General features: G+C 45.4%; 1 protein-coding gene across 2 annotated transcripts in view; it reads right to left on the bottom strand.

Moving 5' to 3' along the window:
* The window catches only part of A1CF (APOBEC1 complementation factor), a 30691-nt gene that overhangs the window by 4166 nt on the left and 10916 nt on the right, over positions 1–15609 (bottom strand). Inside the window, exons 6-11 of one of the 2 annotated variants that reach the window (XM_056495521.1) lie at positions 12595–12759; positions 9343–9440; positions 8266–8536; positions 4370–4578; positions 1348–1484; positions 412–545 (exon numbers count right to left, since the gene is read on the bottom strand). In XM_056495521.1, the coding sequence (XP_056351496.1) occupies positions 412–545; positions 1348–1484; positions 4370–4578; positions 8266–8536; positions 9343–9440; positions 12595–12759 (1014 nt within the window). The remainder of the gene's footprint in view (positions 1–411; positions 546–1347; positions 1485–4369; positions 4579–8265; positions 8537–9342; positions 9441–12594; positions 12760–15609) is intronic. The other variant, XM_056495522.1, reaches the window with a different exon arrangement.

Here is a 15609-nt window from a genome sequence, read left to right as displayed (position 1 = left end):
CCCACCCCAGTGCCCCCAGCTTGAGTTGCTCTGGGGTATGGACACAAAAATTTGGGCATAGAGATAAAATCCTTTATAGGCAATAAACTGGCACAGGGTGCCAGAGAAGCTGGATCCCTGGAAGTGTCCAAGGCCAGGTTGGCTGGAGCCTGGAGCAGCCTGGGATAGTGGATGGTGTCCCTGCCCATGGAAGGAGGCAGAATGATGTGATCTTTAGGGTCCCTTCCAACCCACAGCAGTCTGGAATTCTCTGATAAAGATGCCAGACACACAAGTAACACGAGCCACTGTGGGGGAGCACAACCAGGCGAGTCCTCAGCAGCCAGAACCCGCTTCACTCCCCACATCCACAAGGAACCAGCAGGAAATATGCCATTCCAGGAGCCCTTTGCTGTGCAGACATGGCCATACCTGGAAAAGCTGGTGCTGCAGGAGGCACCTCTGCCCCCTCCACGGGGATGCCCAGGGTCTGCAGGGTGTACTCTGCCGCGTAGGTCTTGGCCTCGTCGATGTAGGCGCTGAGCTTGGGCGGTGTGAAGGGGTGTCTGTGAGGACAGCACAAAGTTAGCTGGGCTTGCTTTCCCTTCCCCAGGGCTCTCCTGCCAGGTGCTGGGATCCACTTAGAGCTGGCACCATCCCACAGAGCAAATGGCAGCAGTGCTTCCCTGTGCTGGTGCATTAACAGGGCTGCTCTCCTGCGAGCGGGCTGGTTATCGACCCTGGCTCTCATGCTGGACACGACACAGTTTGCAGTGCTTTTTCCATTAAAAACAAAACAAAACAACACCAAAAAAACCCAAACAAACAAAACCCACCAAAACCAACTGAAAAAAAAAAGCAAAAAACCCTGCTGCACTTTTTCCTTACAACACCCAGTCTGGGTTTTTCTTTACAATACACAGCAAACAGTGGTTTAGGTCAGAAATGTTTAGAATCATATTTGGAGCTGAAATATCACCACATTCCTTCAAACTCCTTTCACTTCCCCACAAAACTATACTTTGATTTCTTTTTGTAAAAAAAAAAAAAGCACCCTTTTTCCTGATTAGGTCTGGCTTTCTGTAATGTTTGCACCAGCAGAGAGAGCACCAAGCATGGCAGACAATAATTAATTCTATTTTGTGGATGTTTTTCTCCCAGTATTTTTTTTAAAAAGTATTTCTATATATAATTATATAAACATATGACACATAAATATACATTTAATAAATATTCTAAAATATATTTACTAATTTTTATTTAATAAAAGGAAATGGAGACCTGTGTGTTTGGGACTTTGAGGACAGGTGTTAGGTAAAATGTAATTTAAAAAATAAAGCCTAGTTTCAGAAACTTTTCATGACATACATGGTGGGGTTCTGGCTGGCAAGGGCAGGGATGGTGATTTTGTAGAGGAAGAGCTGTCTTTGATCCTGGCCAATGGCAGAGTGGAGCTGGTACACAGGCTGTCCCCAGTTGTTTTTCTGGCAGATTTCTTCTAAGATCTAGAAGGAAAAAACAAAAACAACCTGCATTTGTGCTGGGGTTAATTGCTGTGCAGAAGCCTCCTCACCTAGCTCCAGCCCCTGTGCTGAGCAGCTGTCTTCCCTCAAAGGGTTTTCAGGGAGTCCTGGCAGAGTCCTCAAAGCTTAGCAAAAAATACAAAATAAATGGCAAATAGAGCACTGTACCCACATTGAAGTGTAAGAGTCATCTAAATGCTTTCTTCTTTAAGATCTGTTTAATTCCTGAAATTATTCCCTGTTCAGTTGGGCATCTGAGTCCTTTTGCTGATTAGATTATTTCAGAGTGGTTTTCTTTGAACTCTCCTCAGAAGCTCTGTCTCACAGACTTCTGTTTCAGAGGACTAAAGAAACTTGGGTTTGCATTCATCTTCTCTGCTCTGCTGCCTCCCTGGCTGAGTGGGTTACAGAGCACGAGAAGTCCAAATGGGCTTCTTTTTAAAAAGAAAAAAGGTTGTGTTTCCATCCAATTAATTCTGGGCTTCAGCAGGCAATTGCAGCTTTTGAAATGCTGAACCATGTTGCCCTCTGCCTTGGCACAGCTGGTCCCCTGGTAATTGGGAATTGCTGTCCAGAGACACTCCTGCTTTGGCTTGGGATTTGAGGGTTTTTAAGCCACTGGCTGTGTGCTGTCCCAGCTGCCTTTGGTCCCCTTCCATTAAACCAGGTTGCTCTGACCTGGCCTTGAGCATTTCCAGGGATGGGGCAGCCACAGATTCTCTGAAAAAACCTGTGCCAGAGCCTCACCCCCATCACATCTGAGAATTCCCTCCCAATATCCCAACTATCCCTGCCCCCTGGCAGTGGGAAGCCATTCCCTGTGTCCTGTAAAGTCTCTCTCCATCCTTCCTGCAGCCCCTTCAGGCACTGGAAGGCCACAATTAGGTCAGCCTGAAGTCTTGCTGTGGTTGCCTCATTTACAGTTTACATTTGAATGGAGTTAAAATTTAAAGGTAAAATTTAAACCTTTTTAAACCTGCTGCTTTTAATTTTGCCACCACAGCTCCAGCTGAAGTTTAGCATCTTCCAGTATAAAATGCTTCATTACATAGTTCAGGTTTCAATTACAAAAGTTCATTTTTTCATTGTGACAATACTTGTTCCCTGCTGTCCCAACTGCTTTATATGTCAGTTTTACAAAAATTAATTTCACCTGCCCTAAGGCCCTGCAGAACCATTCCAGGGATTTCACACCTCTAGTGGGAGGTGCCCCTACCCATGGCATGTGTTAGTACTAGGTGAGCTTTAAGGTCCCTTCCAACCCAAACCAGTCTTTGATTCTGTGATGTGCTGACAAAATAGGGAATGGGGACCTTTTCAGGAGGGAAAAAAATCCCACTGGCCAGTTTTCTAGGAAAAAACAAGGATGTTTTCATAAACTTGGGCAAGCTGGAGGCTGAGGCAATTGAAGTGTTAAAAGGCAAAGACATGCTTCAAAATTCAGGGTGAAGTTGGTTTCTCGTGTTGCTCTGCTCTATATAAGGGGAGAAGAGTTACTGTCAGAGCTGGACATTCAGAAACTCAGGGAATTTATTCTGGATTTCTCCTCAGCCCTCACTCATCCATCTGCATCAACACCCACCAAAAAACAGCAAAAAAACCCCAACAAATCAAAAGCCCCCTTGAGTTGGCAGAGTTTCTGTGCTGGGTTATTTCAACACTTCTTTCACCAGCAATGATTTGAAAATGCACATTATTTTTCTATACACGTGCACTGTTCCCTGGTGGTGGGAAATGGATTTGTAGAGAGTTCTTAGGGCCTGACAGAAGGCTCACACATCTGTATGCAAACTTGGAGATAAGGAATGCTGACTTAGAAATGCCATGGAATAGGACAGATATTGTTGAGAGAGAAATGGAGCTAGAAAAAAGTTTCAAAGGATGGCCTTGCAAATCAGACTAGATACTTTGGAGAAATAGAACTATGAAAGATGCATTGTAGTAGAGCCCACAAGGGGTGGTTTTTGATGATTGGCTTTAAGGCATTTTACAATGATGTGACAAAAGCTGATAGGCCAAGAAATGCTTATAATGTATTGTAATTAGGAAATAGTTGGCTTCTGATTGTGATGGCATGAATTATAGCATCTATATTGTCTCACCCTTTATATGAGACTGAAAATGGAATAACAGTCTTTTAAAATGCCTCTCAGTTGCCCCACCTCTGGTTCAGAAAAGGGTAAAACCCAACAAACTGGTGCCCCATAATGTAAAGCAAAAACTCAACAAATAACTCTCCAAGTTGTTAAAAAGCCCCAAAATAATTTTCAAAGTAACACTATTTGATATACATTATATGCATATAAAAATAATAATTTTTAAAGTACATTATATACATATAAAAATAATAATTTTTAAAGTACCACTATTTGATATATATTATATACATAGAAAAAAAAAATTGAAGTACCACTATTGGATATACATTATATACATATAAAAATAATAATTTTTAAAGTACCACTATGATATATATTATATACATAGAAAAAAAATTGAAGTACCACTACTGTATATACATTATATACATATAAAAATAATAATTTTTGAAGTACTATTTGATGATACAGAAATCATCACTGGTGAAGCCCCAGGTGATGCATTTTGTGTGTCAAACCCATCGTGGCTGGGAAATCCTTGACACACACTACTTTTTATGGTGCAACAACCACACCCTGACACTCATGATCTTAAAGATCTTCTCCAACCCCAACCATTCCACGATTCCACGACAGGCAAGGCAGGTGTATTGCAAGAAGCAGCAGGTGCCACTGATTTCTTTGGGGCACAGGATTTATTCATACAGACCGGACGAGGATTCCCCAGCACAGCCCTGGGGACACGGGCGCTCTGTTTGGAGCACGTACCTGGGGGGCCAGTTTGATCCCTTGGGGCTTTAGGGTGACGTGGTTCATGGGGGTGAGCTCCATCCCTGGCAGGAGGTCGTAGAGCTTTTCCTCTCCCCTCTTGTCTCCCTTGAGGTGGAATCCGCGCCCCAGGCCCGGGAACGCCAGGTAGCCGCGGCCTCCCAGGCCTCGGACGCCCGCAGCCCCTACAGGTACATTCATGTAAATTTCTAGGAATGTAAGAAGGCATTAAACCGAATCAAATCACGGGAAAAAGGACCCTGATTTCTTGCTGAAATGGAAAAGTTAGCCCCGCCTGCTGGGAGGATTGGGGAGCAGGCGGCCTGCTGGTGTGACAGGCTCAACACTGACTCCCGTGCTTGGATAGGGGAGGGGTTTGGGGGAAAAACTGCTGCTTTCTGCCCATTTTCCACCTTCTCTGGTCAGTTTTGATTTCAGGACAGCTTTTTACCCAGCTTTGTAGCTGGAGGGCAGAGCAGGAACAGTGGCATCTTTTGTTACCCACCACTGTAATTTTGCCTTAAAGTTTTCACAGCTTACACAATTTCATCCCTCGATGAACAAAAATCCTTTTTGGTTTTGCCCCATTACACTGCCATTTTTGATCAGGGAACCCTGCTTGGGAGCCTGAGGAGACCATGAGGCAAATTATCACATCTGCTCTTTTGTTAATGCAACCTTTAGAGGATCTGGGTCACCTATAAGGGGAAAAAACCTTGAGGATAAAGGGGTGTTCCTGCTGCCCTGCCTCCTTCCTGGTGAAGGGACAAAAATTGGCCATTGTGATCCTTGCCAGGCCTACCAGGGTGCCAGACAGGGTCTCAGCCTGCTGTGGGACTTGGCTTGGGGACACAAGGCATCATCTTTGGAAGGAAGAGTTATTTCTTTGCTAGACTTACATCCGAACTGATCAAATGATGTCTGTATTGACATTTAATTTGGTGGTACCTTGGATCGTCCAAGAGTTTTAAGAAATACTCTCTTTTATTCATAGATTGAATTGACCTAATTAATTATTGTTGAGTTAACAATCCCCCACCAATCTGGGAACCTCTACCTCCCAGAGCACAGAATGGCTTGTTTGATTCCCTACCCTGCACCAGGGCAATGTGACTCCCTTGGAAAACTCCGTGGCTTTGGGCCAGAAAACACCCAGGATTGGTGAAATTTACAGCACTGGTAAAATATTCCCAGCAACTTTCAAAGCAGAGCGGAAACACAGTGGTGGTGGCGGCTGGGAAAGGAAAAGTGTTTTATTTGGTCTTGCCTGCTGGGGCAAAACCAGGAGGATTTGTGGGTTATTTACACTGGACTGAGGGCGATCTAGAAGTTCCTTCCAGGAAAGATGTCTTTGGGAACAGCAGAGCCTAAACCCTGCGTTTTCCATCCCTTTCTGAGCGGGATTGGTGTAAGAGTCAATCTAAAGTTTCTCTGATCTGCCTCACGACCATCATCAGAGACTGAGACCTGGGACCCCACCACTCACTCTGGACCTGGGTTCTGGCCTGGCCGAGGTGGATGCTTGCCAAGGACTGTTTGTAGGTATGCTTGGTGCTGCCATGGCACGCTGCTCTCGAGCAGGGTACTGGTTATAGCGCCCTGTTCCAGCACCTGTTTGTTGGAGCAATGATCTCCACATACAATAGTTCATAAATCTGCCCACCTTTTGGCCAGAGACCACTCTCTTTGAAAAAGGACTATAAAAAGTGACTTTCCTAAAGAGACTTTGAGATCTCTTTCTCCCCAATGGATTGAGGACACGTCTTGGCGGGCGACCACGAGGATGCGTCCTGTCTGTTGGTAGCTATATGCCATCCTTTCCCTCTCTCACTCTCTCTTCTATCACAAAACTGAATTGTTCACATGCAATAAACTGCATTGCTGCTTTCTGTGGAACAAAACTTGAGTCTCTTGCTTTTGTCTTTTGCACACTAGGGTTGAATGAACCATCACGATTCCCGCTTGGGTTGAGCGGATCGTGACAATTGGCAAAGCCAATATCACGGACACACTTTGGCAAAGCCAATATCATGGACATGCTTTGGCAAAGCCAATATCATGGACGCAGTTTAGCAAAGCCAATATCATGGACACACTTTGGCAAAGCCAATATCATGGACACGCTTTGGCAAAGCCAATATCATGGACGTGCTTTGGCAAAGCCAATATCATGGACACACTTTGGCAAAGCCAATACCATGGACATGCTTTGGCAAAGCCAATATCATGAACATGCTTTGGAAAAGCCAATATCACAGACACGCTTTGGCAAAGCCAATATCATGGACATGCTTTGGCAAAGCCAATATCACGGACACACTTTGGCAAAGCCTATATCATGGACATGCTTTGGCAAAGCCAATATCATGGACATGCTTTGGCAAAGCCAATATCATGGACACGCTTTGGCAAAGCCAATATCATGGACATGCTTTGGCAAAGCCAATATCACGGACACAGTTTAGCAAAGCCAATATCATGGACACACTTTGACAAACCCAATATCACGGACACACTTTGGCAAAGCCAATATCACGGACATGCTTTGGCAAAGCCAATATCATGGACACACTTTGGCAAAGCCAATACCATGAACACGTTTTGGCAAAGCCAATATCATGGACACACTTTGGCAAAGCCAATATCATGAACACGTTTTGGCAAAGCCAATATCATGGACACACTTTGGCAAAGCCAATATTACGGACATGCTTTGGCAAAGCCAATATCATGGACATGCTTTGGCAAAGCCAATATCATGGACATGCTTTGACAAAGCCAATATCATGGACATGCTTTGGCAAAGCCAATATCAGGGACACACTTTGGCAAAGCCAATATCACAGACACGCTTTGGCAAAGCCAATATCATGAATATACTTTGCAAAGCCAATATCATGGACAGGCTTTGGCAAAGCCAATATCACGGACACAGTTTGGCAAAGCCAATATCACGGACACAGTTTGGCAAAGCCAATATCATGGACACACTTTGGCAAAGCCAATATCACGGACACAGTTTGGCAAAGCCAATATCATGGACATGCTTTGGCAAAGCCAATATCATGGACACACTTTGGCAAAGCCAATATCACGGACACAGTTTGGCAAAGCCAATATCATGGACACACTTTGGCAAAGCCAACATCATGAATACGCTTTGGCAAAGCCAATATCACAGACACGCTTTGGCAAAGCCAATATCACAGACACGCTTTGGCAAAGCCAATATCATGAATATACTTTGCAAAGCCAATATCATGGACAGGCTTTGGCAAAGCCTATATCACGGACACAGTTTGGCAAAGCCAATATCACGGACACAGTTTGGCAAAGCCAATATCATGGACACACTTTGGCAAAGCCAATATCACGGACACAGTTTGGCAAAGCCAATATCATGGACACACTTTGGCAAAGCCAATATCATGAACATGCTTTGACAAAGCCAATATCAGGGGCATGCTTTGACAAAGCCAATATCATGGACACACTTTGGCAAAGCCAATATCACGGACATGCTTTGACAAAGCCAATATCATGGACACACTTTGGCAAAGCCAATATCATGAATACACTTTGGCAAAGCCAATATCATGGACACACTTTGGCAAAGCCAATATCATGAACACGTTTTGGCAAAGCCAATATCATGGACACACTTTGACAAACCCAATATCACGGACACTCTTTGGCAAAGCCAATATCATGGACACACTTTGGCAAAGCCAATATCACAGACACACTTTGGCAAAGCCAATATCACGGACATGCTTTGCAAAGCCAATATCACGGACACGCTTTGGCAAAGCCAATATCATGAACGTATGCCTGGGGAGCAGCTGCCTGATTCCCAGAGGAAAGGCCTGGCCAAGCCTTGGCACAAAGGGAATTACCTCGCACGGAGGGGGGCCGGAGGACGCTCCTGCTGCCGAGCCCCTTGGCGGCGGGGAAGTGCAGGTTGGGGATGGCCGCGTAGGCCTGGGGCGCGTAGAAGACCGGGGCGCCCAGGTAGGCGGCGGCGGGGTCGTACAGGTGGCCCAGGGTGTAGGTGTAGTCGCCCTGCAGCACCGGCGCCCTGCCGCCCGTGCCGCGCGTGTACCGCACGTAGCTGTCCTTGTCCACCGGCTTGGCCAGCGTCACCTCGATCGGGGACCCGTCCAGCACCTTCATGGTGGGGAGAGAGCGCAACACAAGCACAGGGGTGAGTGCTCAGAGTGCCTCCACCGATGGAGGAGCTGCCTCCGTGTCCCAGTGGGATGGGAAGATGGAGGAAACCACCCCAAAAAAGCCCCAAGTCCCTCACTCGGGGCTGGCTGGGTGAAGCTTAATCTGAGAGCGCCATCCCCAGCTGGGAGAGGCTCCTTCAGCAAAGCCTTCAAAGGCCTCACTTCCCTGCAAAGCAGCTCGTAAGCCGGGCGAGATTCCGTGTGCTCCGTGGAGAACAGCCGTGGCACTAAAAATAGGAGCGGGGTTAACACCTCTTTGGGAACAGCTCCGGCTTTGCAGTGAATTACATGCAGTGCAAGAAGCGCTAAATTCAGCAGCCTCCTCGCAAATCCGCATCTGAATTTGGAGCAGATGTTTGGGCTGACCTCGTTTGTCCCAGTTTGCCATTCACACGCTGCCCTGCCAGTGTTTTTGTTGGCAGTCTGGAACAAGGATGTGAGTGTGAGCCAGGGGGGATCGTAACCCCTCCTTTCCTAGTTCTTCTTTCAGCTTTTCATGGTTTTTTTTTTCATCTGAGCAGTGAGCTAGAGCCGGGCAAACACTTAGCACAAATACAAGGAGCCAAAATGAATCGTTTGTGTACAACAGAGCTGCTGAAAAACAAATTCAGGAGTATAAAAGCAACCAGCAAAGAGAAAATTGGGATAACACCTCCAGGAGGGTTTTGGAGCTAATAAAGCAGGTGGCTTTGTATAATATTCTGTACCCTGAGCCCCATGAATTAACATTTACAGCAGCTTTACCTTCCCATTCAAGGCTTTCATGGCCTCCACTGCGTGTTCTCTTTTATTAAAGTGCACAAAGGCATAGTCTCTAATTTTCTTTACTCTCTCCACTGCACCTGTGGAAAACATCGGAATATTAGTGGGAAGTGGGGATTAGTCAGAAAACAGAGATCTGAAAGAGTGGTTCTGTCAGGTTATGAGCCCCTGGAGAGCAAAGGCTGAGCAAGGGTAGAAGAACCAGAGGTCAGTGTCCCCTCACCTCTTTGGAAGCTATTCCACAGGAAAATCAATATATAACGATTGCAGCATTACAAGGCAAACTAGAAGGTTTTGGGATCATACACCAGTAAGATTCCCATTAAACTGGAGTGGTTTTCTCCTCTCCAAACCGTTCTGTGGGACACTACCTTTGGTGTTGTCTCCCTTCTGTGACAAACCTCACACCATGCCCATGTGATCCCCATCTCCCTGCTCTTGTATGTGCATTGAAGGCAGCAAAACTTGATGCCTTTGTCATAAAACAAGGAGGTTTTTCTCCTTGACAACCAGCTCAGGATGTTCAGGAAAAATGAACAACCAGCTGTGCCCAGGACAGAGCAGCCCAGGGCACTGGGATGGGCTGGGGCTGATGGGGGTAGCAGGTCTCTCCCTAAAAAACAGCCTCTCCCTAGGAAATAGCCTTTCCCATGGCAATGGGACTTCCCTGGATGCCCCAATTCACCTGGACACGGCCCCACTCAGGCTCTGCAGTGAGGATTGGCCCTTCTGGCATCAGGCTTGGGCTGGAGAATCTTTCTTCCAGCCTGAATCTTTCTTACATTCAATTTATCCAAAGTAATTCAAATGTAAATTACTTCTTTTCTAAGACCATCCCCCACAGTTTTCCCTTTCCCTTGTCAGCTGCTCTGCTGCCAGGAACTCATACTCTGCACTGAGGAGTCTGTCTCCAAAATAACCCCACCAGTCCTGTTCCCCACAGCCTTTAGCCATTTCTTTAATTCCTCATCTTCTCTGCTCCTGTGCCTTGGGAAGCACAACATCAGCCAGACCAGCCTCCTTAAAACCCCTAAAATATCCTTTGGAAACATGGCTAAGGGATGCTGAGCAGCTCTTCTGCTGGCTTCTTACCTCCTGAAGCTGAAGAGGTGCACAGGGAAATATCATACTGCCACAAAAAGCACACACTTAAAAAAATGCAGGAGGAAACAAATTTCTTTTGTGTTCAGGGGGAGTCATTAGGAGCTGCAGAGGGCTAAATGAGCCTGTCACAGCTTACAACCCAAGCAGGCTTCACATCTTGGAATGACACAGGGATAGTAAAGTAGAACTTTGTGTCCTTCTGGGACAGAGGATGAATTTCCTAAATTTATGGGAGTTATATGCTGATGCTTTGTTTACAAGTGGAAGCTTTAATGAACTCACTGTGTTTTGAATATCCTCCTTCTGCCTCCCAGAGAGCATTCCAGGACACCAATCCTGAGTCAAAAATCTGCTCTTCTCTGCTTCTGCCTCTGCTGGGGCAAGCAATGGGATACCCACCATGGGGTCAGCTCCATGACAGCCCATCCATGGGACATTAGAGAGGGAGCATTGTCCCTCCAGCACACTGGGACAGCACACTCTTCCTGCTGGGAACTCTACCAGGCAGGAGGAATTTTGTTGGGATTCCTAGGGAGCAAGGGCAGGGCTTTTCAGAGAGAGCTTTACAGAAGTCACCAGGCTGTGAATTTGGCACAGATTTAAGGGGTGCTACTTGTGCTATATCCCAGCTTGAGGAGCACAAGCAGCATTCCTGGTCCTGTCTGTGGAGCCCTCAGAGATGTGGCAATTGCTGTGTCATGGGGACCTCTGGATCATTTTTTATTGGATGACTTGTTGATGTCAAAAGAGCTTCTTGATGCCCTGGATCTAAGGTAATTTCAGCTAAGTAGTGCTGAAATGTGGCTCAATGAATGAGGCAGCAGGGCAATGAATCATTTCAGATCCTTGCTGCCTTTTTTGATCTCACTATAAATTGAGCTTCATTTTCTCTCCCCAAAGCTGGAAGTTTTGCTGCTCTAATGCATCCATTCCCGATTTTAGACACCAAAATAAAAGCTGTCCATTAAAAAAAAAAAAAAAATTCCAACACGAACGCTGAAATGATAAAAAGAAAATGAAAGAAGGGGCAGAACTTCTGTTGTTATAGTGGAAAACATCTTAGCAGCAGAGCAGATGACTGCTACCAAAGTGTCAAAAGGCCACAAATGTGTTTCTGGGGAGTGTGAGCTTGTTCAAAGCTCGGGAGCAAAACTGGGTAAATAAAAGAAGGAAACAGTTCAGAGAGTTGGATAACATAAATTTAACTCAGGGGTAAAATGGGGTCTGCAACAGCTCGATGGTGGCTAAAAGCATGAGCCAGAAATGCTAGAAGGACACAAGGAAAATTCATGAAAGACCTTTGCATTGCAGCCTAGCCCAGAAAAAGGCATGCACAGAGCAGAAATGAGAAGTTAGAGGAAGAAAAATGAAGGTCTGCAGCGTATTTTAAAAAATTAATAGAAGGAAGCTAACAGGAGTAAGATGAAAGGAGATTTCACATTGCCAGGCATCAGTTCCTAATGCCTAGTGGACTGTGTGGCTTGCAGAGCTGCAGAAACAGGTTATTTTTACTTTGTTGGTTTTGGGTGGAATTTCCTAAAGCTGGAGCAACTCAGAAGTAAAATCTCCTTTGAAAAGATTTTTATTCCCAACTAATCTCCCTGCTTTTCTTGAAAAATCTCACCCTAAGTGCATGTAAGATATGCCACAAAGGAATATTGAATTAAATGGAAAGCACTAATTATTCACCAATTTACACGAGGACTGGGGGGGATGTATGAAAATGAGCTCAGAATTTAGATAGATCAGATAAAAAGGAGTTCTATTAAACCACTCTATTTTTATCACCATCCCTTGCCACAGAAGAATGCTGAAGTCACCCAGCTGCTTCACCAATTCTTTTTAAGAAGGACTAAATTATTCCAAAGCATTTTGATGACACAGGGCATCCCCATGCAGTATTTTGGGTCCCTTCCAGCTGCCAATCATTCTTCTTCGTGGTGGCTGTAGCTGGGAATTAAGCAGCCCTTAATGGGTTGGCATTTTGGGTGGGAGCCTTCAGCCTCGTGACAATTTTTGTGGCATTTGACACGAACATCTTTTTTTTTATCTCTTGTGGCATTTTAGGAACGCAGAAATATTTCCATTTGCAGCCCTTGTTTAGGAGGCACTGTGCCAGTGGTTTCCTACCTGGCTTGATGCTGTTGAACTCCTTCTCTATGGTCTCCTCGGTGGTGGAGAGCATGAGGTTCCTCACGTAGAGGATTTTCACGGAGGACATGGTGTCCTCATCCACCTCCACCTCTGGCTCTGCCCAGTCCACGGCGATGGGGTGTCCCCACAGCTGGATCCTTCCTTTAAGGGAATGGGAATGGTCAGTGCTGGGGGCTTTGCTTCCTCTCACTCCTGCTCATGCTCTATTTCACAACAGAGCAGCCCAAATTCTACAAATTCTTGGGTTGCAATACAGGATGTGACAGAAATGTGAGTTCTGTCCCCATCTGTTAAACCAGCTGGGGCAGTGACCCTGATCTCCTGGCACATATTATCTGCTCATGGGCCATCTTTAAACCAGCTGGGCAATCATCTTTATCTTTCCCACAGCCCATCCTCCCTCCAGGAAGATATCATCTGCTGCTGGCCCATTCAGTCCCACTGTGTGACTGATAAAATTCCATCATCCCACTGGGAGATGCTCCAGCCAGGGGAGGAGCCAAGCCTTTCCTACCTAGATAAAAACTGAGATTTTGGACAGCAAGTTATCCATATTTCCACTGGATTCCAGAGGAAAGCCAGACCTTTCCACATCATCCCTGGAGCTTCAGAGGAAACTGCACCTTCTCCAGGAGCACTGCTCCAGCTGAACCACATCTGCCACTGCAGGAGGATGCAGCCACCATTGAATGGGACTGTGCCAACACCCTGACTGACTGACGGGTGTCAGCTTGGATTCTGACTCTGGCAGGGCTGGGATTGTTCTTTGTAATACTGCATTTCTCTTTTAATTTTCCTAGTAAAGAACTGTTATTCCTAATTCCCCTATCTTTGCCTGAGAGCCCCTTAATTTCAAAATGATAATAATAATTTGGAGGGAGGTGGTTTACATTCTCCATTTTCAAGAGAAGCTTCTGCCTTTATTGGCAGACACCTGTCCTTCAAACCAGGACAAAATGTGACCAAAAAAAGCCTTCCTAGCTCAAAGCACGCTGCTGCACCAGCTCCCTCCCAAAAGCAGATGGTCACACTCAGAATGGCCCCTGCAAATACCTTTGGAGCCTCCAGAGCTGAAAGCAGCAAAAATACAGAATAATTCACTTCAAGCCTGTGTTTCCTGGAGTGCTCCCTAAAGGCAAGTATTTTAATGCACTTACAAAAATCCCTTTTGGCTGGCAAAGTTTCATTCCCTCAATAGCAGAGCAGGGATCCTGAACCCCCAACGGGATGGAATGAAACAGCAAAAGCAAGGACCTTTGTGTGTGTGCTTGATTTCATTTGGGTGAAACAGCAGCACAAGGAGGGAGGGACACAAAAAGACCCAATGCATAAAACAGGGTGTGGAGGATAAACCCAGGGACTCTGTGTACACTGGACTGAGCTGCTGAAGGGCAGGGAAGAAAAAGAGCAAATAAATCACATTGCTGGATGCTGATGATGCAGTTGGGTTGGTGTCCCCACTCCTTGAGGCTCCATTTTCAAAGGCACCTGATGGTGAGACTTTCACAGAACTCGAGGGGAATGTTCAGAAATCCATATTTCTTTCTGTCTGCATGTATTACCAAGGTTGCCATTTTAGATTTGTCATTAAATTTTGGTGAAGTCGGATTTATGGTTCTGTTGGGCTTATAGAAAATCCTATTGAATCGTTTTAGAGGTGTCAAATTGGTCAATTTATCAAGAACTGCTAGTGTTGATTAGATATTATTAACAAACCATGATTAGATAGTGTCATGAATAATAAACCATTTAGACCTAAATTGCTGAGCCAGTCTGAGGCTGAGATTGGCAAGGGGTTTTATTCTGTCGGGACTCAACCCTTGGAATCCTTTACTTTTTTCCCTCCTCACCCTTTTGCCTCCCTGGCCTCCACATGAATCATTCTAGATTGCTTTAATCTGATATTTCTTTGCCTGTTTTATCTGTGTAGTAAGCAATAGAGTGACCCTTGCCATCAAACCCTGCCATACCTTCACAAATTTATTTTAAACCCACTTTTGCCCAGACCTTGCGATTCTTTAAGTGACCTAAACCACACATTTGCAGCTGAGGGGACAAAGAAAATCCTGCAAAACACTCTTTGGCAGATCTAAAAAGGCATCTCTGCTTGGACAACCCATTTAAGCTCTAAAATGAGGGGGTGAGTTCCTTCCATCTTTTCCCTCTGTCTTTGCTCAGGATTTCAAGTGCTCTGTCTGCTCCTGCCCTCCTTTTCCACATAAAAACCATGGGAAAGTTGTGCTCAAGCACAGAATGTACTCCCACCATCAGGGAGATGCTTAAACTGAAGAAAGAAAAGCAGAACAAAAGGAAAAATTGTCAGTGTGATGTATCTCCCAATAGAAGAGTAAATTCAGTGCCCAAAATTATGCTCATTTCTTTACACTATAAGAAAAATAAAAAAGAATTTAAGTGATGCAGGGTATTTAATGTATAAAACAGGTGAAAGAAGGCTGGTGGTTATGAACAAATCTCAAACCTCAGGGTTTGTTGGATGCTTTCACCAGCCAGTGAGCTGTGTTCAATAAAGCAGTGCAGGAGCATAAGAAAGCAAGAGAAAATTGGTGAAATCCCTGCAAAAGCACTTAATGTTAAGTGACTTCTTCACCTAATACCTGCTAAACCTCTCTCTCCTTCTCAATGCTCTTTGGCTGTCTCCCAGTGCTGAATTTCATAGATTTGCTCTAAAGCAATTCCTCATTCCAAGCTTTTTTGCCAAAATATCAATTTTCAGTCCACGCTCCAGCCTGAATCTGCTCTCAGATGCTTTCCTGAGTGATTCTCCCTGAGAGGCCATAAATTTTTATGTTTAACCCAAGACAAGCACAGCACCCACAGCAAAACTACACAGCTAAATCCATCTGGCTGGATTTTTAGCAAACCCAAGCTCCTGAAGGATGACCACGGATCATCAGCATGGTGCTGCAGCTGCAGTGAATCCCACACCCCATGGTGTGCTGGGGGACCTCCAGGCTCTGGAAAACTGCTGTC

This window comes from Oenanthe melanoleuca, chromosome 6 (assembly GCF_029582105.1).
Source record: "Oenanthe melanoleuca isolate GR-GAL-2019-014 chromosome 6, OMel1.0, whole genome shotgun sequence".
NCBI lineage: Eukaryota > Metazoa > Chordata > Aves > Passeriformes > Muscicapidae > Oenanthe > Oenanthe melanoleuca.
The sequence above is the reverse complement of the archived record's forward strand: the minus strand, read 5'-3'. Positions and strand labels throughout refer to the sequence as shown.